We start from the raw sequence: 27,773 nt of genomic DNA, 5'->3' as shown, positions 1-27,773 counted from the left end.
TTGGCAACAGAGCCAGAATGAGGGAGAGCGAGCGAGGGAGCTGGAGAGAGAGAGCGAGAGAGAGAGCGAAAGAGTGAGAGAGAGAGAGACTGTGTGTGTGTATGTGTGTGTATTAATCACATTGTAGGCACATGAATCTGTTCACACAGCCACATTACTGAGTCTCGCCTCCAAAGGATCGCTCCCACATGTTAAACAATTACATTTTGGGGTTAAAGGACGAAGCTGATGATATTCAACATTTTAATTTTTGTCAACAAATCCTGTAAAAACACCAAATCCAACGGCAAATGTATCCTACTAACACGTTTTATTGTGTCACTAATATCATAGTCCTCTATACCATAGACCTCAATCCCCAAAACTGTTCAAAACCACAACGCTGCACGGGTGACATGTTTCCTTATTACCAGGAGTTTATTTCAAGTCAATCCCACATACACTGCTGTCGTAAATACTCATTTATCCGCAGCTGAAAATAGTCCCCCCAAAAATGTAATTTTATAATTATTAGTCGTTTTTTAAGATTTATATCTTCAGTTGGATCAAAAACGTTTTGGGTTGAGAGCCACAGACGAGAAATGAATAAGAGACGGACGGACGATGTTTTTGGTCTTTACACTGGATTTGCTGACAATAATAAAGACATGTCTCCAACCTTATCGTTTAAGGTAAGTCCTTCTGTCTGTGTCCTCCTAAGTGACAAAAACACATTAGCGTGTGTGTGTGTGTGTGTGTGTGTGTGTGTGTGTGTGTAGGGGTGTTGGATCATAACACATCACTGAGCAGTGAACACCCCCCCACTGTCACCTCCTCTGCTTCCAAGTTATAGGCTCTGCAACCCTCTCACCCTGTTTCTCACTCCTGAGCCCCCCTCCCACTCATCGTCATCCCGGTCCTCATTCTTTTTTGTCGTCCCCCATGTTCTCGCTGCTCTCACTTATACCCCCAACCCCTCCTCCTCTGTTGCTCTCTGTTTCCGTACAACCTCCTGTCATTTATTGTCTCTCCTCCCTTCAGTGTGTGATGCTGTCTCTCTCTCTCTCTCTCTCTCTCTCTCTCTCTCTCTCCCTCCTTCCTGTCTTGCCATATGTTAGCCTTTCCCTGTCAGCTCTCTGAACTGAGCAGCAGAAAACAGCCAACAGTCATCTGATCAACATAAATACTTGGAAACACAAACACTACGTCACTTTTTTTTTCAAATTCAAATTTGTTTTATTGACATGACCATATAACATTGCCAAGTGTGGTGCAAGGTTCACAATGTACTGACACGATAAATCTGAATGTAAGTAAAAAAGACAATAAATGGTATTCACATTAGGCTCTATTTCGCATGTACACTGTACTGTGTTATACATCAGTGTACGGTATACATATTATAATTAAAGAAACATAAATCTTTGCTGACAAATAATTTAATGCTTAAATAATTAATTTAATGGCCACCATGGTGCAGCGGAAACAGGCCAGCTGTAAACACAACATATGAGCAACATTAGCATTCATTTGGAGTCGTGTTTCTGGTCACCTGGCGAGTGAGTCTGTTTTTAGTCTCCACCAACTCCTGAGGCAAATATCTGACTCTGCAAAATTATCCACAATGTTCACCAGCTTTGGTGGCTATTGGGTGGGCAGGTAGCGTACAGCAGGAATTTAGATCTTTATTTTTGGTGCAACCAGGCTGGAAGCTCCGGGTCTGAAAAGTAAAGCCGATGCATAAGTGCCTTTAAACTTGTAGGCACTATTTAAGCACATAAGCATTATTTATTGTAGCTATCAGGGGGCGAGTCCTCTAGCTTCCCTGGCGCTGTCCTATAAAACAAAATCCACAGTCATGTGCGTCCAGCCAAGAAATAGTCTGACAGACCCTCTGTGTGTGTTTATTTTTACACTTCTACAAACAAGATGTTTTAATTAGTGAGCTTTAGAGGTGATGGTAGGCGGAGCAGGACAAAGTCAGGCTAGCTGCATGCTTCCCACTGTTTCCAGTCTTCATGCTAAGCTAAGCTAAACGGCTACTGGTGCTAGCTGCAGATTTACCGTACAGACATGAGAGCAGTGTTTATCTTGTCATTTAACTTTTAACTCAAATAACTTTAAGCGGATACTGAAACTGCATTGAGCTTCTTCAAAGCCTTAATTTAAACTTAAATGATCTCTTTTTTGATTATCATTATTTAGACCATTACTATTAAAGTCGATTGTTAAACTATCTCCTTGTATTGAACACACTCTCTGACTCTTTCTCCCTTTTGCCTTCACTATTTATGACCCACTTCAGAGTCCTCTCCTCTCCGTCCATATATCCCTCCCACACAGCCTGGCCTTCCCCCGCTCCAATCAACTAAATGAACTCCTCTGTCCTTCCTTATCTTCTCCTCCTCATCCCCTTTTAAAATGACCTCACTCTCTCACACACACACGCACGCACACACACACACACACACACACACACACACACACACACACACACACACACACACACACACACACACACAATGAAAATGGTGAGTGTGAAAGAAAGAAATCATCTCACTTAATTAATGACAAGAAAAAGAGGCTGATATTCGACGGCCTTGAGCCGTCGGCTTCTCAGCTGAAACATCAAACTGTTACATCACTTCCTCATTTTCTCTCGCTGCTCTACAAACTGACACAATTTTGCTGTAATGTGGTGTTACTGTAAATTAAAATTCAAAGCAACAGAATTTTTGTTACTTCCTGGAAAAGTAAAGTTACAGTACGCATAGAATTATACCAGCATCAAAATCACCAACAATGTAATTTATCAAAACAATAAAAAGTTGATTCAAATTTTTTAAATCTCGGTTTAATTCTTTGAGACGATGGAGGAGCAGCATTCCACTAGTGACAAATGGAGGCATCTAGTGGTCCTAATGGCTCACTGCCGGTATCTCTGTGAATGAATCGTAGCCAGCTGAGTCTGTCTCATAACTACGTGCCTCTGGAGAGTTTAGCCACGTGATATTTAGTCTTGAGAGTTTTTAACAGGCTAATTGAGCTCAAAGCTTTCCTAGCACTAAACCCCTGCCAATCTCAGATTTGAATGTGACTCATCACATCACATCCAGGTGACGATGGCAGCTTGCAGCCTGCCTATCTGGAGTTATAAAACACAGTCTAACACAGACAGGCAGGCTAATCTTGCTGCACATTTGCATTGTGAGTAAATCAGGGATCTGTGAAGTGTTCATCTGATGACCGCAGTCTGCTGCAGTCGGCTTGTTTCCTGTAGACACTCTGTGAGACAGTGCTAGATTTGTGTGGAAACCATATTCACTGGAATGCTAAATGACATATAATGACATATATTCAGTCAGTCAGGCTCAAACCAAACATAAATCATCACAAGGCATAAAAATGAAAAAGAAAAAGTAATTGTTACTGATACAATAATGGTAACAGTATACAGTAAGGTACACAAATGCCTATCTAAAAATACAATTATTAGGAACAAATTAAAGCAGAACTGATTTTAAATGTCAAGATCAATTTACTGCTCTATTAATGGGGAAGTGCTACTGAGCCTGAGGACAGCTGTGTGGTCCAGTTGCACTGGAGAGAGTTTTCTAACATCTGAGAGTATAATCCCTGATGTGTATCTAAGTTTTGGCCTGAAGACCACAAATCTAAGAAAACCTGTGTTTAAAAAGGTTGGGTGGCTCGGGTTGGTGCGGTGGGGAGTACGGCTGTCTTCTGGGGCCCGGTTCTGGGGCCATTTGTGGGAATGGGATTGAGCTCACACCCGTTGATGTCTCAGGGGTTTTGAGGGGTGGTTGCAATCTCTGTCTCTTTCTGTTCAGGTGGGCCTGGCCCTGGTGAGTTGCCAGGGCTTCTGTATCAATCTATAAACTACTTGAAGAGTGGGTAAACCACAAAAAGTGCACTGCAACATTATGGAAGAGAATGAAACAGGGCATGCATTCTTTTGTTCTTTCTTATTTTCCTGTCCATTATTGACATTTTGGAGGGTCCGTTTGCATTGATTGCATCACATCTTCTATTGTGGAAAAAATGGAAAATCTCAATAAACATGTAGTTTAAAAAAATCAGTGTTTCTACCAGGCAGGGATGATTAAACAAACAGATGCTATGTGTTGCAATGTGGTAGAATCCAGCATATATGTTGAAAATCTTGGCCTGTGCTGCTTTGATTTCTATATAAATCTGTCTCATGTGAGTCCTCCAACTTCTCGGAATTGCAATACTAAATTGATGGAGTACCCATTTAATGAACAGCAGGCAAGTATCTCCTGAATGACTAATGAGCCCAGTAGCTGCTGGTCAACTAGGATGAACCTCAGGAGGACTCAAAATAATACGTACTGAGACATATGCTTTTCAGTAACTTATCATTTCATATCCAACATCAATGCTGTGTACAAGAAGGGGATGAGTAGACTCTTTTTCTTGAGGAAACTTCGATCCTTCATTGTGTGCAGCAAGATGTTGGAGATGTTCTACCAGTCTGTTGTGGCACAGTGCATTGTAATTCTCCGAAGTCTGCTGGGGGAGCAGCATTGGAGCCGGAGACACCAACAAACTTAATAAACTGATTAAGAAGGTCGGCTCCATCATCTGCTGCAAACTGGACACTCTGGAAAAGGTGGTGGAGAGGAGAACACTGAAGAAACTATTATCCATATTGGATAACCCAGACCACCCTCTCTACCATCTACTGCAGGGACAGCAGAGCACAGACTCATCCAGCTCTGCTGTCACAAGGACAGATACAGGAGATCATTCCTGCCCTCTGCAATAAGAAAATAAATCCCCTCTGGCCAAATCATTCACACAACTATAACACTGTTAGACTGTTGTTGTTTGTTTGGTTTAATCTTGCACTATTGTTTAGTTAGTTAATTTAATATTATTCTATTTTATTGTATATATTGTGCATTTTAATATTTAATATTTGTACTCCGTTGTGTACTCTGTATTGCTTTGCTTTACATTTTACCTTTACCATAAATGCTGCTGTAGCAAAAAAAAATCACCTTGCGGGATTAATAAACTATCTATCATATTGCTGTATGTTTCATTTGTTCATATTGGAATATCTTTAATAGGTATTCCAGCATGATCTCATTCCCAGGGCTTCAGACATTTTGTCAAGGCCCCTGCCGTCTGATACTGCCACACGGCAACCAGGAGGGGCAACGCTACGCAACGCTACGCAACGCTACGCAACGCAAACTGATGCAATGTATTGTAGGCTACATAATGTACAAAATTTACTGAATTTGAACCCAGACCACAATCTTTTTACTAAGATAAGATAAGACAATCCTTTATTAGTCCCACAGTGGGGAAATTTGCAAGGCTAACCAAGACGTTTTGTTGGCTAAACCTATTCAGCCAAGGGTCACCCAGTGTGTTGAAAAGTGATGCCAAGGGGTCCTGACCATACGTCCGTATGTGACGTGTTGGGAATGATAATGGGTTGGGTATTAAGTAACTGTGGCACGTGTTTACCCGGAAAAATATTTTTGCTTGTTCATACTGAAATGACACTAAGTAGTCATAAACACCTCCTCCCAGTTCCTGTGTCATTATGTAAAATACTTTGACATGTCCTGTCGCCTGACGACTAGAGATGGACGGAAAAAGTGACATGTCTTAACCTACTATAATATGCAATTAGAAAAAGACTATCACAGTTATAAAGGGGAGAACATAACATATTGTAATATAGCCAACAATAAAGCCAGAACAAAAGGTGGTTGCATGTGTGTTGACACGAGTGGATTAATAATAGGGTCAGTTTACTTTCGTTAATGTTTGTGTGATGCTGGATTGGAAATGACACAATAGTTTAAGTGTTGATCTGTGAATGAGTGTGAGTCTGTGTGTGCCTTACCATTCCAGTAGTGTGTCTAGAATTGTGCAGGTTTTGTTTCATGTATCCTAGTCAACAATGCATGTGTTTGTGACAGCGAAAGAAGAGAAGGAGTCTATCTGAGGCTGATCTGGGAAGAAGAAAATACAGAGAAATTTAGATATCTTTAATAGAGTTTTTAATGGCGCGTGCAGAGATAATGTCTTTCCAGTGCATCTCCGCCCTCACTGCAGGGATCTGTCACTGCGACCTCACCATTAAGTAACCTCTTTCATCACTGAACGGATCCCATCGAGGGACGAGACTTCAGATGGGACAGTTTCAAACGCTAGATTAGCAGTCCCTGTTTACTCCTGTGTTCAAATCTAAACAACAAGCTCTGACAGCAAAGATGTAAACACACATGTTCATGGGTCACAGCAGCAATTATGACCATTTGCTCCACATAAACAAACAAATGACAGACAGTTATGCAGATGGAGAGATTGAGAGCAGAGTTACAGTAGACATATCCGGCCCTGATAGTTACTGTGAATATTTCTACAAGCGTAATGAGAAACCTTCCCCAAAAGCCTTACTGTGATACTGATCTGTGCTTCTGCAATGTGTAAAATCCTCTGTAGTTCTGTGGAAGTAAGAGTTAATGGAGTATGTTTACTTTGTGAGATTGAAAAGAAAGAGAGGTGGAGGAAGTACAGAAGCATAGATGTATCAGGAGGAGTGAGTGATGGAGCAGCAGCAACATGAACACTACTGACTGGTATTACCAACCCGAAACCCATAAACTGAAGTTCATTGTCCAACCCATCAGAATGCTCTAAAAGGGTTCATTTGAACAGAACTTAAACTGGATGCTATTTATCACTATTACTTTTTATAAAATAATAGTGATAGTTTGACCACTTAATCATGACTTTTAGATAAATATTTCAACCATTCAACTCATAGCTACGTTTAGCACTAGCTATTTGAACCTTTTATCTTACTACATTATTATTAGCAAACTGTTTAAACCGTTTAAAGCCTTTACTTAAATGCTTCAACCACATATCCCTTTTTTTAGCTATCTATTTCAACTGGTAATGTTTAGCTAACTAAACACTACTATTTATGCATTACTTTTAGCCAACAGTTAAAGACTTTTTTGCTAACTTTTTTGCTAACTAGTTCAAATGCACTCCCAAACAGCTGACTATTTACATTTTTTCAAATTAGTTGCACTAAAAATTTGTTAGTATCTTCTGGCACCCCCTGGGATACAAGTACCCCTTGTTGGGAATCACTGCTGGAGATGATATGATTAACCGTGTTAATGTCTGTGCCGTAAAGTTGAAATGTTGCAAAACAGATCTGAACTTCGTACATTCTTAGCCTGCAGACATTGAGCAAAAAAGAAAAAGAGCCCTGTTATTTTAACCATGACAAGGATTCTGCACGCAGCACTTGAGTCTGGATGGAAGCTTTCTCACAACTCTCCATAAAACTGTGTCACGACCTCTTGATAGTTTGAAATTGTGTTTTTCTGGGTCTATCTCTACATTCAGAGATGCATAAACCATGATGAGTTTACAGAGTGGAGAAGATGAGAAAAGGAATAAGGGATAGGATTGATGGACAACATTTCTTCAGGGGGAAATAATAGTACAAAGCTGCAGTGGCGACTGGTAATTAGGGGCAGGTGGGTTATTATTAATTCTCAAATCTTACTATCTGCTATAATTTATCATCTATGAGTATATAATCTTCCTAAATTGCATATAATTTGTGTTAGGATTTAATGTTGCCATCATGTTAAGTAGCCAGTGTACAGCTGCTTCAGACTGCGTTCTCCCGATTCGTGGTGCCTGTGGGGTTAGCCCCTCTTTTACAATGCAATGTGTATTGTACGTGGGAAAGTATGAACTACACATGCTCAGAGTCTGTGTCTGTATTTAATGTAGATAACACAACTTTAATGACAAGTGGGGCTGACAGCCCGTAGCCCCACTACAGCGTCATTTCATGTTTCAAATTTGATTGGCTATCTGTCGGAGCCAACACTAGCTTGGAATTGACTGCTCGGCAAGCAGAGGGAATACTTTCTTAAGAAAACAAATGCAATGAATAAACCCTTCATTTGGAGGAGAAGTTGGTGCCCACCAGCCACTGGATATTATCATCACTCAAATTGCTGATAAAATTAACCGCAGATTTAACGTGTTTTTTTTTTTCAATGAAAAAGTAGCTAACGGTTAGCATCCACAAAAAGGCTCTCCTTTGTTTTCCCTGTCTGCTTTTTGGTGGTTTGGTGCTTTATGGTACTTGGTCGAGGACGGTTAATAAAGATTTGGAACATCTTTCTGAGAGGATCGCTTAACCTAAGAGCAGCGGGTGTCATCTGGATAATGCGGTGAGACTGGGTTTACTTGGACGGATAAATGTAGGTGCCCAAAATGTGCTCCAATGAGCAGCATAATGGAAAAGTGTAGGAAAACAGGTATGTGCTCAGTCGGATCATAACATATATTAAACTGTGTGGAAAATGTAAAACAGCACTGCAGAGCCACGACGAGTTGGCGGAGTCTTTGAATCCAACTCTGATATTCAGATGCATTTTTCGAGACCTAGATATAAAAAGTCCTGCCGGCTCATTTGTTCTGAGCTTCAAGCTCAGACCTTTAGGGCTGTATCAAATCTCTTTTTTTAAATGCGAAGCTTTGAATGAGGTTTTTAAAGATCTATCAATTTATCACACAGCTGAGGAAAAGGTTGGGTTCACTTGGATTGGAACCATTTAAAAACATCCCCCCAGTTATCCCAAACTGGGATAAAACTCAAGAAAATATCGTGTGTATCTGATGTCCAGAGATTGTTTAAGCCCTTTTAGACATGAGATGACTGGAATGGCTTAACTTTCTCAAGTTTAACAACGCCTTGAATTGTCCATATCAAAAACATTGCCAGCTTATATGTACATAAAGCGTCTTTTGAGTCACTGATTTTAATTTGTATATGTTCTTTTACAACCCAAACAACCAGCAATCACTTCAACTTAACAGTCACATACTTCAACTGGAACATTTCTTTATCTCTGATAAACACCTCTAGTTTGAGTTTGTGGCTGACAGCCAATGTATATAACCATTTTGGATTAATTAGGAATTCCTCCATTGTCTTTATTATTTGGTCTGGAGCTAGAAATGCTTTGGTTTCTTTCCTGCATGTAACTTCAACATTCAAAGGACCACCTTTTCAGACTGATGTTTGAACTTGAACCAGGTCACTTTGTGTCGGCTAGTGCTGCTCTTTGAAGCTCTTTCCTGCTTACTCTGATACAATGTGCAATCAAAATATACAGTCAATCATTTAGACACCTGATTTAGTCAGGCCTCTTTTCACTCTTTCCTTCTTTTCTGTTTGTTCTTTGATTTTTACAGTACATAACATGGAAGTATTGCCATTGAAGCGCCTTACAGTTACCAGCACTTATAGACACCATCGGCCTAAAATGTGGCTGTGATGTTTATAAATCACCTGAAAACAAAATTTACATGGAGACAAGAAACATGTCTGTACATGAAAATGTGTTTGATTTGCATTACCTCTTGTTAAGAGTATGTCAACGTCACACATGGGCGCTGTGTATAGAGAATGGAGAATAAAGGGATGTCAAATACAAAGTAACCAAGACAACAGTCATTTGCATTTGTATTTGCATTATGTAACTAAATAGCACAATTTCTGTGTGTGCACCTCACACTGTGGGCGAGGGAAATACAAACATGACAAACGTGTGCACCGATTCCAAATAGCAGCTATGCAGACTTTATATCTTGGTAGCTGTTTCACCGCACGCTAAAAGGATAGTTCAACATTTTGGGCAATATCGTACACTCATTTTCTTGCTCCTTAAACGAGTGGAAGCCAGGATAGTCATATGCCACTGTTTCCAGTCTTTGTGCTAAGCTAACCTATAGCTTCATATTTAGTGAACAAATATAAAAGTGGTATCAATCTTCTCATCTAACTCTAGGCAAGAAGACGACTTGTTTGCAAATTTTCAAACTTTTCCTTAACATGGTTAGCACCTGCTCTATTCTTATTCTCTAGGTATAACAATGTCCACCATTTGATCCAGATGGAAATATCTCAACAACTAACAAATGGAATATCATTACATTTTGTCAAGGTATCTATGGTCCCAACAGGTGAATCCTACTAAATTTGGCGATCCTCCGACTTTTCACCTACCTGATTGGTACCCATCTATCGAGCATCAGTGATATTGGTGACAAGAGGTGCAAGGGCAAGAGATACAGAAGTATCAGCTGCCCTACCACCAGATTTCAGAGCAGCTTCTTTCCTCAAACTGTGAGACTTTTAAATGTATCCTCTACCCTCCACATATGACATAGTTTTTTATTGAGTGTGTGTTTTTCTTATATAGTTAATCAGGTCAACAACTGCATTTCGTGGCGCAACCCTGTTGTACAATCACAATAAATAAATTAATCTATGTAACCTTTAAGAAGCAGGAGGACTGACACAGCAAACCAACCAGGTGTTTATTTCACCGACAAAAACAACAAAGACATGGCACAGCTCTTTACATGTTGGACCACGGGCAGCATGTGGTCCTGTCAGCAGACTAGATTTAATATGGCAGCCTTATATAGCCTGCCACTAACGAGGACCTCAACCCCACTACAAGATAGGTAACTATGCCCCTTACCTGACAACACAATCACCTAAATTATCACAATTACATTAAAATGAATCCCTAACATCCCAACGTCAATTATTCATATGATCTCTATTGTGGTTACACATCACAATATAGATCATATATATATACGGCCCGAACAGGGAATTCAATTTCCCTACCACCCCTCTACTAATTACCACATGGTACCTCCCAGAACTATAAAACGGTGGTCATGTAGCCTGGGGACTCTTTTAGGCTGAACACCCTGGAGAGGAGAAACAGCAAAGTGCTTTGAATATGCATGTTGATAGCACTATTAAACACTTCATATTCAATTCTTTTGGTAAAGAAAACCAATAATATGTTTGTATCTCCAGGCCCGACCTTCAACAGCTGTACCTGAGAACATATCAGAACCACAACTGTACAATAAAACATTCAACCCTTAGTGTGTGTGTGTGTGTGTGTGTGTGTGTGTGTCTCTGTGTGTGTGTGTGTAATGGGGAGGGTCTTCATTACATGGCAAAGACAAATTAAAAATGGCAGTGGTGTAAAGGGAAGTTGTGAACAACATTTTACAGTGACAGCGGACTAGAAACACAAACACACCCTCCTCCACAATGTGCCAGTATTTTACAGTGAAATCTTGTCAAGCATTAAGGTTGTGTGTATATATTGACCATGTTATGTGGTCATGTTTTTATGTCAGACACAGGTTGGTGTATTTGACCATTTGAAGTAACCAGGGCAGAATAAAAGCGGCACGAATGCTGAATACAGTCATGTTCGGTAACCACATAACTTCAGTGCACTGGGGTTGTTGGGGTCTAAGTTTTAAATGATGTGTGCATGTCAAGAATTCATGCAGATAACATGACATTCCTTACAAGCTCCTGTGCCTGCACACTATCAGCATCATCTCACACATAAAACTTGAAAGTGGGGAGATATCGGGAGACAAACAGAAATAATAATGTACACTGCATATGGTAACAAAAGCACAGCCCTGCAGAAACACACAGACAAACATGCTGCAGCAATCCCCAGAGGATTGCATAACATTTCCTTGAGAATGGTGGGTCATAGTGACCCGTTCACATCAGCTCCATCTCCGTTAGACATCAGCAGGCTTCTTACAACAGCCATTATGAAACTGTCTGTCACAAAGCTGTGGCAGCGTCGGCATTCATGGTGCGATCTAAAGGTCAGGAAATCTCCCACTCAACACATCTTTAGCGATGCAACAGAAGTATTAAGAGGTGTTAATGTTGCATGAACACATCTGAGCAATTCACAATAAGCTGTCCTGCTACTTTGAAGTACTGGTAATTACATTGGTTTTCCAATTTTTGTGAAACGTAAAGTAACATTGTGCCCAAAATCTGTCTCTTGAGTATCAAGCGCTACTAGAAAGGTTAATGTGTGCTGCGGAGGCAGTACTCGATTTCACTCTGTTGAAATGGATTCACCTGTACCACCTTCCAGCCTTCAGGTGACCAAGTATAAATACTTTTGCCTTTAGAAGTGTTTTGTTAGACATAGTAACAGAAATACTTCACCCCCAAAATTACCATTTTTATATCGATTACTGACCCTGTGTTGCCTTGAATTCTTTTCTCGCATGCCTTAAAAAAGTAAAGGATTGCTGTCTTGGTAAAGTAAACAGTTAAAGCTTGAACACAGTCTCATGAATTGAATTACAAAAGGTGACAAAGTGACAGCTTAGGTGGAGGCTATAAGGCGAACAGGAGTTAAACATGGGTGATGAGGGAAAGGAACAAATACATGCTAATAAATGTAATGACATATTTACCCACAGTCAGAGTTTAATTTTCAGGTATCATTGAATTGTAACCAGTTTCACAAAAAAATGCTGTTTTTACAGTCGGCCATGAAGAGCTGTCTGTTATTTGCTATTTCCTGTACAACGCTCTGTGACCATGCTGATAAAACTGCTCTATAAATAAACTTAACATGACTAGCCCATATCATGCACTTATTTTATTTCACTCCTGATTCTTTCATTAACAGAGAGGAAGTGCAGAAACATACCAGAGCAGTGTCAAAACCACTTTTCTAATACACTGATGTGTCCTTTTAATAATAATAATAATAATAATAATAATAATACATTTTATTTGTATAGCACTTTAAAAGGTACTCAAAGACACTTTACATGCTAAAAAATAAAGTAATTTTAGTTCTTTGGCAGTCTGAGTGTTTACCAGCTCCAGTGTTACTGGTCTGCAGTTAAGCAAAACATAACTGTTGGAATCAATGGACAGAGAAAGTATAGTTATGATACACTTAACACCTCAGGTTGCTGCTCTAATTTAGGGATGATTAGTACTAAACAGGAAGGCCGTAAAAACAGGTGTTAGCACTTATCACAGCTGGTTAGACCTGTTTTCATGTTGAGGATGCTGCTAAAGTGCATTGAGTTTGCAAAAGTCACCAAACTCCACATTTACTTCAATCATAAAGGTATAGTCAGTGTTGGGCAAGTTACTTGAAAACTGTATCAATTACTCATTAGCCAATAATACTCCTTGGAGAAGCAATTACATTCGCTTACTTTACAACGTGTTCACAGCAGCAGTAAATAGAAATAAAACAAGAGGCCTTGTGGTTTAATTAAATAGCAGTCAGCCTGTGTCTTGTTTTTGACTGACCGTCAACAGCTAGCTTAACGTTAGCCCTGGTGACTGCATGCAGCACTGCAGAAGTCCCGGGCTGCTGTCGAAAAGTCATTAGGATCCGGAAGTATCTGATTGGCCGCCATGATAAGAGCCGTTGAAATTCTCTAAATGTTAAGGAAAGGTGTTTTAATGCTTCCTTTCTTAGTTCCTTTAGCATAGGAAACACTGGACCTTCCTTTACCAAAGGAAATAAGATAATGTTGCCCCACAATTCCTTGCGGCGGCAACATTCAAAGTGATGCGCCATTCGGCCGTCCGTGAAAACAAACAATATGCTTATTTTCATACATTCATAAAGTAATGGGATTCATGTTGATGAATATGAACAGACAGTGACAATCCTTTCGTTTCATTTTATATGTATTTATTTATTTTGAACATGTAACAAAGGATACTAAATAAAATCAACAATAAATATAACAAACTGTCAATAAACAAATTCTCATTATTAATAACAAGACGCATCGTTAAAAATGATAAATTATTCAAGTGTTAAAAAGCTAAATATAACTGAACCGTTGAATCTACATTATTGCACAAAGGAAATATTTATATTGAACATTTTCATTGATATTGCACGAGTGAGTTGTCAGTTTGTACTGAAGCAGTGTTGATGGTTACGTGTGACGACAGCAGGAAGGAAGGAAGGAGCTCCGGTTTCTCTCCTTCACACCCTGAGTGAAGCAGCCTCTCACAAAAGAATCTCTTTACATAGCTTGCATGCATCAATAGTATAAATTTAATTTGGTAATTTTTAGTTGCGCGTTTTGTAGTCCTTCGTTGTAGTTTCGCCATGGCAGACCTACATCAGTGACATCCGCCGTCGAATCATAATTACGTAGCTTAGTGAAAGTGTAGTAGTCTCTAAACATCACAATTGTCTTTTCCTAACTCCTCATGAACTCTCCTTCACAACTTTCCTTGACCCCATGATTTCCATAGAGTTCAAGGAAAAGTGGTTATAGGAATACACGTTAGGAGGTCATTTTTGGACTTTTCGACCTATCTCTCAGTGAAGTTGTATAGCGGAAGACAACGTTAAGTTACAGCATGCCAAAGCTTAACCAATGGCACATCGTAACAAGTTTGGAAGGCATGTCTCCTGATAGATTTAAAGAAGCTCCTCTTGTAATGATACTCATACAAGCCCATTATTCCTTGCTTTACGGCCCTGCTTGTGTGAAGTCAGTGGCATCACTTGTTTGTTACAGTGAAACTAGACCAGTAACAAAAAAACTCCCAAAAAAAAACATTAGCCTTGGCAGCTCGTCTCTGTGTGGCAATAATGAAAGGGACCCCTCGGACGCATTCCTCCACCCTGCGTGGCCCAGCTATGGCAAGAATGTGGGGGTGACTCTTTCTCATTTGTGCATGACCTGGCAGCCCCCTTCTCCTCATAGTCCACCGCTCAGGCCGCTGGAGTCTGCGACACATCGAAGCGCACAGATGATGAGAGGAGTGGCACACTTCACTAAAACTTCCCGTAGTGACGCGCTCCTGGACGCCCGCTCCTCCCCGTTAAACATCGAGAAGAGAAAAAAGTTCCCCACTCTGACTTTTCATCATCCTGATGTGGCGAGAGTTTGACGCAGAGTCTTTTTCAAGCGAGGAGGAGAGTTTGGTCATGAAAGCACTCAACTGTTAGAAAAGAAAACGTTCAATCTTTTTTGCATCAACGCGTGCGGCATCATGAAGCCCGTGCTGCTCTCCAGCGTCCCTCTGTGGACTCTTCTGGTCTTCAGCGCCGTACTCAAGGTAAGAAAACTTTCAGACAATTACAATTTTAAGCAGAATTGAAGCAGGTAGTATTTTGTTCATGGCAACGGGACGCTTTGTTTGGATGACGAAGGTCAGTTTTAGCACGCAGGTGTGACTGCACCTGTTGCGCACTTTGCTGCTGTGCTGTACTTTACTTAGTCAGGAGCGCAGCTCAGACTTATGTGCAAAGTTTATGTAAAAAAATAATATTGCAACAGATACTCAATAATTTCATTTTAAAAATGTTTGACGGCAGACGAGAATGGCATGGCTCACTATAAGAAGAATAATGGTCCTTTGAGGGTTTTAATTGCATTCAAAATTTACGTCAGCAAGTAATTAATACTGGAATGGAGAGGTTTAACAATGGTGGGCTGTGTCTTGGAAGACGTCTATAACGATGTTAGATCCACTGGTGAAAAATAAAAAGTCTTTTGTCTTTTGTAATGATTAAGTGAGTTTCTTTATATTTGGAATCTCTTTGTTGGCCAGTTATATATTCAGGATTGCACAGATCTGACCCGTTCAGTGCAGAGTGTGTTAAAAGGACAGTAATTAGACTGAGGCATCCAGCAGCCACAGACCCACCTGTCCTAGTCTCACTGGTCTTTCTGGAGAGAGACAGGGAGATAGAGAGTGAGAGAGGTTGAGAATGTGAGGCATGTGAGGATGTGTGTGGCCAACACAAAGGGGTCGGGAAAGGAATGAGGTGCAGTGTGTTCAGTGTCCCCTGTCACTCCTGCAGCCACAACTCTCACCAACAAACCAGTTTATTAGGTACGACTACAGTCATTTTGAAGACAGCATTGAGAATGATATAGACAAGTTCTAATGGAAGTTATTTGGCATAAACAGTTGAGGCCTGGTGCTGCCAAATAGCTGATTACAGTATTTCAAACAACAAATAATGAAGCACTTTATTTTGCCTGTAGCCAAAGTGCATTAACATCAGAAAGCTCTTTTTAGAGATGCTCAGATCCAACGTTTTGTTTCCTAATGCAATCACTTTTAAACGTTTAAAATCTAGACCTCACTTAGTGGACACGAGACAGATTTTGATATTGACAAAGAAGCAGTTTTTAATGTGTATGAGTCACATCACAGCCAATACCTGACCCACTAAATAAGAACAGTATTGGCACCGAACTCGATGCGGGGACTCGGATTGGTGAAAGTTCTTTTGTAAATAGTCTAGATAGATTTTCTGGTGGCATTACCAATGTGGAGACTGTCCTTACAAGAAAAAAGACCAAAATCACTTTTAGCTGGAGAAATACAAGCGGCCTTTAATGGTCATGACTGTCGTCTCTCTAAAGCAGAAGTGGTGTTACTGTACGTGTGTTTTCCGCAAAACCTCTAAGTGAGGAGCTGTGGGTGGATATTTATGACAAAAAAATGTAAAATGTGTGACTGTCTTTGGTACGGAGACCACACTTTGAGTAACTTCTCCTTTCAACGGTAAACCATGGCTTTCTATACAACCACAATATTTGCCACCTTAAAGGGACAGTTCACCCCAAAATCAAAAATAGATATTTTTGCTCTTAACTGAAGTGCTATTTATCCATTTAGTTCATTCACAGACCTTGTTGTGAGAAGTTTCATCTTGAGTAACTGGGTCATGATTTCTGGAAAGAGACATAGCTGTTGAGTTTTCAAAATTTATTTTTTTGCCAGTTTGCCACAACAAGCCGATTACATTGGAAAGAAGGCAGACTCTGTCCTGCCGATATCTCTATAAGTAACTGACACCAAAACAATCTAGAAAGATAAATAGCTCTGCAGGTAAGAGGAAATAATATGTATTTTTGATTTTGGGGTGAATTGTCCCTTTAACCAGAACTCCACCACAGAGACAAATTTAATCCTCCATTCTTTATTGTAGTAAAACTTATTAACTATTAATCATTTACTTCCTGTCAGCAGATTTGGGGCTCAAAGTCGAATTTATTTTAACTGTAAGTGCAAAAAATTATTGTCCTGGACACAAACATGACACATGGCGGGCCTACGTGCGTGAATGTGTTTTTTTCAATTGGTCTTTATTTTAAATATGTAAATGTACGTAAATGTAGTAATTAATTGTCTTATGGTAAAAACACTCACCTGGCATGACAACTGGTTTAAATGAGGAAGTAAATGTGCAATGGCTCGTTGACGTAATTCAACTTCTACGAAGAGTTGAGCAGACATGAACACAGGTGACACTATGCACATGCAAATGTGAACCTGCCACCACCACAGCTGGTTTTAATACTGTAAAGAGTGAGGCCAGTTTACAGACTCTTGTGTTGGTTTATATCAGATAACTGTAACCGCACTCTTCAGTATTATAGAGACTTTTGAATGTGTTGTACAATATGACAACACATTTTCAGGGGTGATTGATAAATGTTGTAAGAAGAAGAATGTTGTTGTGTTTTTTCACTGTACATTTAAGATCATTGAGGCTGAAGTTGTGGTCAGATGTAGTTAAGAGACATGACAGTCGGGACTTTCTCGTTTAGGGACAAAACCTGCTGCTTTTTCAGCATCTTGTCTTTTGATGAAATCAGAGATTAGAGGCCCGATTATCTCCTTTGCAGCTTCTGCCGACTTGAAATCAGCCCTCCAGGATACTATTCAAGTGTGGTCTGTTTCTAGTGAAAGAGACAAAAACATATGATTGTTTTCTTAATCTTCTCTTTTCCCCTTTCCTCCTCATTGATTTGTATTTAGCTCTTTTCTGGTTCCTTCAGTACAGTTCTCTTGCTCTTTAAATGTTTTCTCCTCTTGCAGCGTTTGTGTGTTGACAACTGTCTTTGGTGGTCTCATTTTAACATACTGTACTGGGTCTGAGGGTCTGTCAGCTCAGAACTTAAGATGTGACTGTTGTGATGGGGCGTTACACATTTGTGCCCCTCTTATAGGTCATGGAAAATAGTTTGGAAGGATGAGTTGTCGATGATAACTTCATAATATATCATATGTAATACTAGAGCAATTCAGGTACAACAGCATGTCTTTGCTTTCAAAAACATTATATGTATATTTGTCATCATTCGGATTATTCTCGGTAGTCTAGAATGTATCAGATGTTAAATTCAGTTTAGTCGGATTAAAGCAAGAAATTAAATGTGGAAACATTCTGGCTAAAAGCACAAAGGAAGTTACAGTAGAAAAAGTGGAAATGCTCTTGCTTCTCTGAAAGGAATTTGTTTGCATACTGACATTTTTCATATAGAACATGTTAATAATCCTAGACGTCACAGTCTATATGTTTACTAGCCGTCTAAAGTTCTATTTAGTTTGGATCTTTGATTGAATTTCAGTTCCCCTTTCAAAATAATTTAATATTTTGATCTTATCTTTATAAAGTTCTCTGAGATTGATACGCTTGTCTACAGCATGATGCTCGTCAGTAGTCTCAGTATCTAAAAGAAATACAGGTTACCTGCTGTCTAAAGTCTAATTTTAGTCTAATATTTGTTGTGTGTCCACTGTATATGATTTCTCTTTCTCTGTCTGTGGCCTCCTGACAGCATGCAGGAATGAGAGAATGGTGACGTTGCTATCAGTGAGAGACATCTTGGAAAAAGGAAAGGTGACATTTCTTACAAGAACTGTCCCGTCTGTTAGCTACGGACTGATGACCACTGCGCTAAAACGTGGATGACGTGTGCTGACTTCATGATGTCAACACAAGTATCCCTCTTCAAAATGTGCTCTCACTGTATCCTTAGAAAGCTTGCATCCCATTATTGATCTAAAAGGCAAAAGTCACAAGTCAAGTCCTGCTTTGTTGAATGCTGCACCATCCGCCCACTCCCAACACCCCTCCAACTGCATCAGGACAGTCCAGTTTCAAATTGACATCTGCAGACATGTTGCTGTCTACCAGGGTTGCGAATGGAAGCTTAGCGTGTACAAGATGAATTACAAAGAGTCACAGTTCCCCAGTCCATGTAAATGAGACACAGGCTCCTCTCTTGGGCTCAAAAGCCTTATTGTCAGCAGATAGCTATCATTCTATCAGTGGCCTCTGAGCGAGTCACGGCCAGACAAGGCTGTTGTGGGGGTGGGAAAGTATTATATTTCTCTAGTTTGACTTGTCTCCCTATCGCTCGGTCATACTGCCTCTCCAGATGGAGTGCGAGAGTGCTTCAAGTACGTTTAAAGCCCCATTAGTACAAAACGTCCATATTAAAGATCTGTGGCAGTGTTTTGTCATTTCCACCTCTATGTGCATCAAAGGCAATCTGTTAGTCGGTCCACCACTCCAGTCCAGACTGAAATTGCCATGAAATTTGGTACAGGCATTCATGGTCCCCGGAGGATGTATTGTAATGACCTCCTGACGTTTCTATTTGACAGATTGCTCTTGAATTTGATACAGAAATTCATGTTCCCCTTAGGTTAAACCAGTCATGCTGTCAAAGGTCAGTTTCTTTCACAATTTAAAATTAGTAATTACACTCTTGAACACAGCACAAAGAAATCCAGTCTGTAATAATACAAAACCCACAGTATGCTTTCTCTACTCTTCCTTCCCTGCAGACGAGCGCACATCACACCCCACGCTCCACTTTAACACATTTTCAACATCACACTGATCGCACTATGATCAGTGTGATGGCCCAGCCCTCCGTGTCCAGAAACTGTGGGTGTGGGTCTACTTATGCATTTATGCATCTTCCTCCTGTTGGAATGGTCAGCAGCATTAGGAGGAAGCTCTGGTGGCAAGTGCATTGTACTCAGATGGGTATCTGCAGCCAGCAGTTCTGCGCTCTGTGCAGTGCTGGGAACAGTAAATACCACGTCACTCATTTCCATAGCCTCAGATGTGGCCTCTGTGATAGCGGGAGCAGGACTGCAGCGTGGGAGGCTGATACTGTACCTGGAGACAAACACACTCATAGCTAAAGCAGCCATGCGCAGAGTTTTTGGAGGCAGTGGATATCTTTAGACGTGGCTTTTGCATTTTTTTTTATTTTTATGATTCATTTTCATATAGTATACAACAGGAGGATGCTCATAATATATTTCTCTTGTGGAGCTTTGTGCCATTTGTATTCTCACAGAAATGCTATTGATCTCAGATGCAATATGTTGACATCTAAAGGGATCATCTGCATGTAGAAAAAGAATAAATCAACAGTAGATGTGGTCCATTACTGGAACCTAGAAAAAAAGTTCTTTACCTAGTAAATTTGTTTTCTTATTAACTTACATGTATAAACAGTAGTTGCTGCAGTCTGTCAGTCTTAGCAAAAAACGTAACAACTAAAAAGAAAGATGTGTTTTAGTGGAAATAAGTGACTCTGGATTTAAATTACACTAATGCAAAATACCTCTGTAACTCAGGGTTACAACTCACATTATGGATAATAAGTCTGATCTTGAGTCCCCATGTTTTCCCATGAAGTGTGTTATAATATATTTTAATTTAATCTTTTATCTACGGTGGGCAATTATTATTAGTAATAGTATATATTCGTACCAACATTTAAAAAGGCTGCAGTGAAGGTTCATTATAAATGTGTACATTTCCTAAATATCCAGAGATGGATACATACATTGTTATATTTGATATATTTAGGTTTTTTAAAAGTTAAGAGAGCAATGTTTAAGTCAAGCCTGATGTTGCATTACACATAATATAATTATCTCAGTCACTTCCGCATAGTGAGAGATACAGCTTGACACTGGTATTGATCAATACTCAAAGCTTAGGTATTCATATAGGGATGGAAAAAGTCATCTGACATTGATGTTGTGTGACAGAATCATGTGTGGCCAGTAAAAAAATAAATAATACATGACCAATTGTATCTCTGACCAACTGAATTAAAATTGAATGAATTTAAAACAAGCACATTATTCATGGAAATTGCAAGTTGCAAAAAACATTTTTGATAATGTAGAACAAACCCAAAGATACAGAATGGCGTGAGAGAATTATATATGGCACAGTATGAGGAAGGAACAGTATAGTTTGTAAAGTGATGTTTCGGCAAATACAATGCTTCAGTTTAAGTGAGACAAATGTTTATTTATTAGCCAATGTCGTGAGACTCTTGTCCTCCTATGTGACCTTAATGAGCTGGAGGCATGAAAAACAGCATAATTCTTAACTTAAACGTCCTTTATGTTGTTCAAATATGTAATCAAGGGTCTCTGGGTGGGCACAGGAAGTGGCAGGAAGGAAGTTATGTTATAACCAAAGAACAGTAAGAAGGTCGTTCACAAGCTGAGGCAATCAACTTTAATAGAGAACGAGCTTCCAATTTATGAGAGGCGGACAGAAAAAAAGTGAGAATCTTTCCAAAAAAACCTCAACACATATCATACTTGATGTTTGCATCAGATGAACTTCTGCATTTTGAAGTTAAAGTTACTTTTGAAATATTTTGTAAAGTCACTCTGATCTCAGAATTAGACTCAAATTATGTTAAACACTAGGAGACATGTTAGTTGAAAATATGCAATATGATTGATCAAATAGTATATAGGGTGAATTGTTTAGTGGCCTTGCACATCCACACAGGTGTTTTCAATCACTCCCATAATTAGACCTCCAGTCAGGTTGGAGTTGGGAGCTGTCAATCAAGCACAGTGCGTACACACCCACAGTCTTGGGGAGAGGTCTAATCAGGTACCTTAATTAAGTGTAATTGCAATACTTAACGCTAGATTGTTGGCTATTAGTCGCATGTTGTGCAATGAAGGTTTCATCTAAAGACATATCTTGTGTGATTAATAACAATAATAATAATAATAATATTAATAATACAGCTCATTTATACAACACATATCAAAGTGAGCAGCAAAGTGTTTCGCAGGCAGACATATAAAGAACAAAGGATAGCATACAATACCAGATACACGCACATTTCTACATAAATATATATTTACAAACATGAATAAATCCGAACAAGGTCTTGAAACTACAAGTAGCCTACAGATCGGCTCTAACAGGATGTAACTGTTTCTTTAACTTCCTGTTTATTCTTTGAAAGCAGCTGAAAACTGTCCGTCTTGACCCCAGTTTTCTTTCAATGCCCCCTGCTGCTACCGCCTGCTCTCGTCCACTTCCCAGGCGAGGCGCAGTTCATCTCGAACGAGCCTGATATGTTGCAACAACCATTTTTCGATTACAATTCAAGTATATTCCTAGGTGTTGTATCTATTATTCAACAATTATGGGAGAAGAAATCGCCATCTGTGCCACACGATCAGGCTATCTGATGATGAAAAAAAAAAAAACATCTCTCATACTGTTATCTGCAACAACAAAATCCAGTCGAGGACAGGAGATATCGTCATGCAAACGCTGCAAGAGGAGAAAATAAAATAAAATATCGTGATATGTCACTGTCACTGACGGATGAAAACACCTACTACAAAAACCAGAAAAAGTCTAATAGAAAAAAGAAAGAAAGAAATAAAGGAAAAGAAACAACTCTAACAACAATAAGCATTTCTACATTTCTTCCTTGTGCCGCTTGTTTTGTGTTGCTAATCATCCCGACACACACACACACACACACACACACACACACATACGCACCCTTTTTTTTTGTTTCAGATAACATGATTTTACAGAAAGAACAGCTGCAGAGGAATCCACTTTCTCTACTCAGCAAGTCAACAACAACACCACCAGCAACTCCTCCACTTTGTGCAACTTTGTGTAATTCAAGGAGCAGAAACGATGCATTGTGCATTTTTTCCCCCCTCCTTCATGTTTTTGTTTCAAATTATCAGACTATGAGGAGCTAAGGTTAAACAGGCTTATCCCTCAGCAAACAGCCTTTAAGGTGATTTCTTGATTGTTTTTGGGTCTGAGTGTTATTATGGAGGAAGGAACTGGGGCGTTATCAGCAGCAAAGGCAGACTGCTCGGAATGAAAGGGATTCAGAGAGTGGCAGGCCGGCTGCCTTTAGGGTTGATGTAATGTTTATATTGTGGTCAGTACAGCCATTTCCTCCTCCTCCCCGTGCAGACGGGCCCAGTCAAAGGGCACAGATACAGTACACAGGGCAAAGGGGTCATGGGCTGAGTCCCAGCCAAGTGTGTTTCACGATGAACATTAAGTATCGCTCCTCAAGAGAGAGTATAATGGAGACTAAAGGAAATCTTTGAAGAAAAAATCACGTACTTTGATATTTCCCACCAAATACCTCAATATCGATGTTGTAGGGTTGACCGTTGATGCTTTTACAAAAATATTTACACAATGAGATTTTTTATAAATAATCATCAGTAATGTGGATGAAATGACTAAGTGGATGAAGCCAAATAATAACAGCCTGGTAATTTCAGAAAGTTACATCACTTTACTGTAAAGCAGCATTTAAAACCAGGAAAGACAACACTTTCAGTGCATATTGTGAGATTTCACAATATGCTAAATCTAAAACGATATCTAGTCACATATATCAATATCGATAATATTGATTTATTGCCCAGCGCTACTTCCGACTATGTGTGTAATAACAATCAGCAAAAGAATTTAATCCTTTTTCTTTTAGTGGGTCCATATAATAATAAGCTGTAATTATGACAGGCTATATCTAACACCATAATGAATTCTATGAGGTCTTGAGACGGGAGACAGACTAGAGCTTAAAGCAGGGAGGGAGGATGTACAGATGGGTGGAGCTGAGTCCCAGTAGATGCATAATAAAATGACGTCCATTATCTGAACTTCGGTATTTCGAGGGCAGTACTTTCCAAATGGGACTTTGAGTTTGCGTTATTTCTGCTCTCTGAGTCAGTGCCAAGGCATAATGGCTTGTTTTGTTTATTTAGTCAAGAGGAAAATAAGTGATACTTAGGAAGAGCGCCAAGGGCAATAAAACATTTGGGAATCATAGCTCAGATAAATCACATCCCCAGAGGTCAGATTAACATGAATATTTGTATGAAAACATGAGATTGTCATACTTGGCTTTCACACGCTGGTATGTGACCTTTACCATATTGTGGAGCTTGAGGAGGTTTAGTTTGTCAGATAGCAGTTTTATATCCATTCCAGCAACAGCTGCTCTTCAGTTTAAACTTTGGCTAGTTGTGTGTGTTTACTAAGTTTATATATATCACTAAAGTAAAATGTCTTTCACCACACAAACTAGTTTTTAAATAGAACTAACTATATATAAACACCTACCAAACACTAAATGTATCTGTTGTCGAGGTGAAGTGTTCATTCTTGACCTCGGAAACAACAGTTGAGAAAACAATCTTATCACAAAGTCCTATTGGTAACTGTTCTGGAGCTTTTGATCAGATCAAATGATCTTCATCAGCAGATGACGTAGTTGTCATGAAATTTAAGAATCTCCATGTTATATTAATCATTTTAGTGTTTGCTTGAAAGCAGAGGTATAAAGGTAATACTATCTGGTATTGAGTTACTAAAAGAAAAAACACTGTCTGATCCAACTTGAAACAGCTGACTTATAACGCTTTAAAGTCAAATAGAGTAAGCAAGTTCCACTTTTTGTCAGCACCGTAATAATAGCTTTATAGTTAGTCAACCAATAACAGAGATTTTAACAAAATGTAATTAAACAGCCATGTTTAAAACAAGTATTATAATAATACAATTTATGTTACAGGACTTGAAAATGTCTGACTTTTGTGCCCTTTTTTCATGGCATAATTTCATCAAGACATAGCAGGAAAAAAACAAATAACGTAACTGTAGTGTTCATGCGCTCCATTTAGTCTCTTTATTTCTCGGGCTCTGGTTTGTGCACACGGTCTCACTGGCATGGCTTTCTGTCACACCTGAATGGAATGCAGCTGTCATTAATATTCTATGTCACACCTGTGCTTTCTCCATCATGATAACTTAAAATGTATTCCCTGAAAAAAAGGTCTGTTATTGCTTTATTAGGTTAGCTAACATGTTAGCAAACATTACACATCCAAACAAGATGGAGACATATTACCATTCATTTGGAGTCATTCCTGACCACCTGATTAATGGAAGTCCAATATTTACTCTTCACGTATTGTTTTGGTCTCTACTAACACCTTAGAAAAGTGTCTGGGTCTTTAGCTGCTACATGGTTGACCTTCTAAAGACTGTAGCTAACATCACATCCTGCTAGCTAACATAGCTTGTCTGTATCTGCAGTTTGTAAGTGGACATTTAGTAATTACTCATACAATATGTTTATAAAAACTTTAAACAAAGACCTGTGCTTGCTTTCATTGGAAATGGGCTTGAAGGGTGAGAAGAATGAACCATATGTGAAATCTGCACTAAGCTTATGACCAGGACCAAAATTATTATCTGTGGTTCATTAATGCAAGTGACCTCCGTCATTACAGACACTCATCTAAGCCATTTTAAATCATAACTATATCTTAAATTTCAAGTGTGTTTTAAGTTTAATTACGTGAAGCTGCAGCAGCCTACTTTTTTTAACCTGTTTTAAAAGATGAAAGACAAAATAGAGTCTGTAATTATCAGACTTAGCCTTTGTGTAAATATGAATTTTAGTGACCAAATACTGTTCTCCACAGCGTCGCTTAATTTAGCACATACTGTGTACTGTTTACTGTCTCCAAGTAAATTTGGCAGACTTGTATAATTGTAGGTCACATTTGCCTCTATTCACTCAATATCATCATCCACATTAGTGCTATGATGATGCATATATGTGTTAGCAGTTCTTGTTCAATGTTGAAATGGCAGAACGAGTAGAAAAAGTTGAATAAATTGTTAAAAATGCCACAAAGAAACAAACCTGTGTGTGTGCATTGCAAAAGCAATGATCCCACTCAAACAGTAGTAACAGTAAATATTAGGAAAACATGTTTGAAAAGTTTGATAGCATTTTGCTTTTCTTCATCTCTGTAAAGCACTTCTAACTTTGTTAAGAAAATTGCCTTACGAATAAGGTTTTATTATATTATTATTTTATTTCTTAATCCTATTTTCTCATTCAATGCTGGATTTTGTTCTTAATCTAATTCCCTTTGAATTGAATGTTTAGCTTTTGACAGTTTTAAGTAACAGTGATTATAGATATAAATACATTTTAAGAACTTATTGTTAGTAAGAAATAATAATAAATAAATAAATAGATAGTAGTTTTGATTTTGATGGATTTGGGAGTTTAACTAATGTGGCTATCTCAACCATCGACTGAGGGGATCTTCATCACTGTGGGGAATCTCTTATATCGTAAAAAACATCTTCTCTGGTGGGAAAGTGTAAATGTGTCATAAATGTAAATTGCACATAGTGAGAAACTCTCTCCATTTACACTCTCTCTAACAGGGCGATAGTGTGAAGCTCAGCCACACTGACACCCTATACAAACAGCAGAAGTATAGTCAGATATATACTTCCTCATACAGGCTCTTCCTCCTCTAAATGTACTAAAACCACCCAGCGTCACAGGAGCTTCTTCTTTCTATATGATAGTTTGAAGTAATGGTTGGTCGCGTTTTCAAGACGACTTTCTAGGTTCAAATATGACTTTCGTAAAAAATAAAACACACACCCACATGAATTATATTTAATTTAAACGTATGTACTTTTGCTGATGATGACTGTATATTCTGTTATACTGACGTTCTCAGACACTGGCATCCTTCAACCAGATCCTCAAAGAGTACTGAACCCTTGAACTCGTTGTGCACCTCTGCGTGGCACCGCTGTACTTCAGAAAAAAGAATAGAGTCCCAGAGGACTGAGAGGAAGGGAAGGGTCAGTGTTGTGAATAGAAAGAGAAAAGTTAAGGAGAGGACGACAGTCTCCAGGGACGGCTCGGTGAAAGGGGCAACATTTGAAGCGGAATAGACCTTTTCTTTCTCGGCTTCCTGGTCTGACCTTTTTTGAGTTTCAAGACCCATTTTACTCTGTTCTATTCTATATCAAATGTATAATTCTAATTTGCTTTCACTAGCATGACTTTAATTAAGTACAATATTTTCAAAGCATGTTGTATAAGATTTACAATGTAAGTGTCATTCTAAATAATAGGGAAAAATAAAATGCAGCTGCTTATTATAGCTTATCAGGTACACCAAACTAAAACTAAGGCAGTCTAACACAACGGCCTTATATTTAATCCTACCTTCATGATAGTTGCAGAGCAAAAGTGAACAGTTGATTAGTCAATAGTATTGTGTTTAGTGTAATATTTAAAATAGACATAAGTACAACCTGATCTGATCTTGTGTGATGCAGAGCTGCTGTTAAGTCTACGCTATCATCATCAGGAGTTAATGATTGACCCTGGCATTTATCTTTGTGGTGGAGAGAACGATGCAGGTTTGAGCAATGATGCCATGTGTTTAATGTTTAGCTGCGTGGTAAACAGACTGAAAGGCAACATGTCACTGAAAGACTCGGTGCTGCTTAAGTTTTGGCTAATAAGTAATGTGGAAACAGAGCTGTGTGTTCAGTCCTGATATCACGACACAGATGATAACCACGGTAGAAATACAGCGTTGGAGTTGTGTTTGTACTAACTGACACACCACAAACATTATCATTTCATCAGTTACAATTGGACTTTATCCTGTAATACTGAGCTTTTGTGTGTGTGTGTGTTTTTTTTTTGTTCACCATTGAAAAGAAGGTGTCTTGATGAATAAACCAAAGCTTTTTTTCTCTTCTTGCTATCATATGAAGTTAATTATGATTTATTAGAAGTTTAGATTTTGTAATTATTTACACTTCGTGGTTATTTTCCAGGCTGATTCCTGTCTGTGTAGACTTGATATACTTAAATTGGGCCCACAAAAGGAATCAATAATTTAG

At 39.0% G+C, this 27,773-nt stretch overlaps 1 protein-coding gene across 1 annotated transcript in view; it reads left to right on the top strand.

The window, feature by feature from the left end:
- Positions 1-14,833: 14,833 nt before the first annotated feature.
- The window catches only part of LOC137881104 (receptor-type tyrosine-protein phosphatase eta-like), a 45,994-nt gene continuing 33,054 nt past the window's right edge, over positions 14,834-27,773 (top strand). The window contains exon 1 of the mRNA XM_068722856.1: positions 14,834-15,001. Within this exon, the coding sequence (XP_068578957.1) occupies positions 14,936-15,001 (66 nt within the window). The 5' untranslated portion in view covers positions 14,834-14,935. The remainder of the gene's footprint in view (positions 15,002-27,773) is intronic.

Source organism: Cebidichthys violaceus, unplaced genomic scaffold (assembly GCF_023349555.1).
Source record: "Cebidichthys violaceus isolate CVI_PGR_0920_01 unplaced genomic scaffold, fCebVio1.0.p SCAF_3, whole genome shotgun sequence".
Lineage (NCBI taxonomy): Eukaryota > Metazoa > Chordata > Actinopteri > Perciformes > Stichaeidae > Cebidichthys > Cebidichthys violaceus.
Note: the sequence above shows the minus strand (reverse complement) of the source record. Positions and strands in the feature narration are given on the sequence as shown.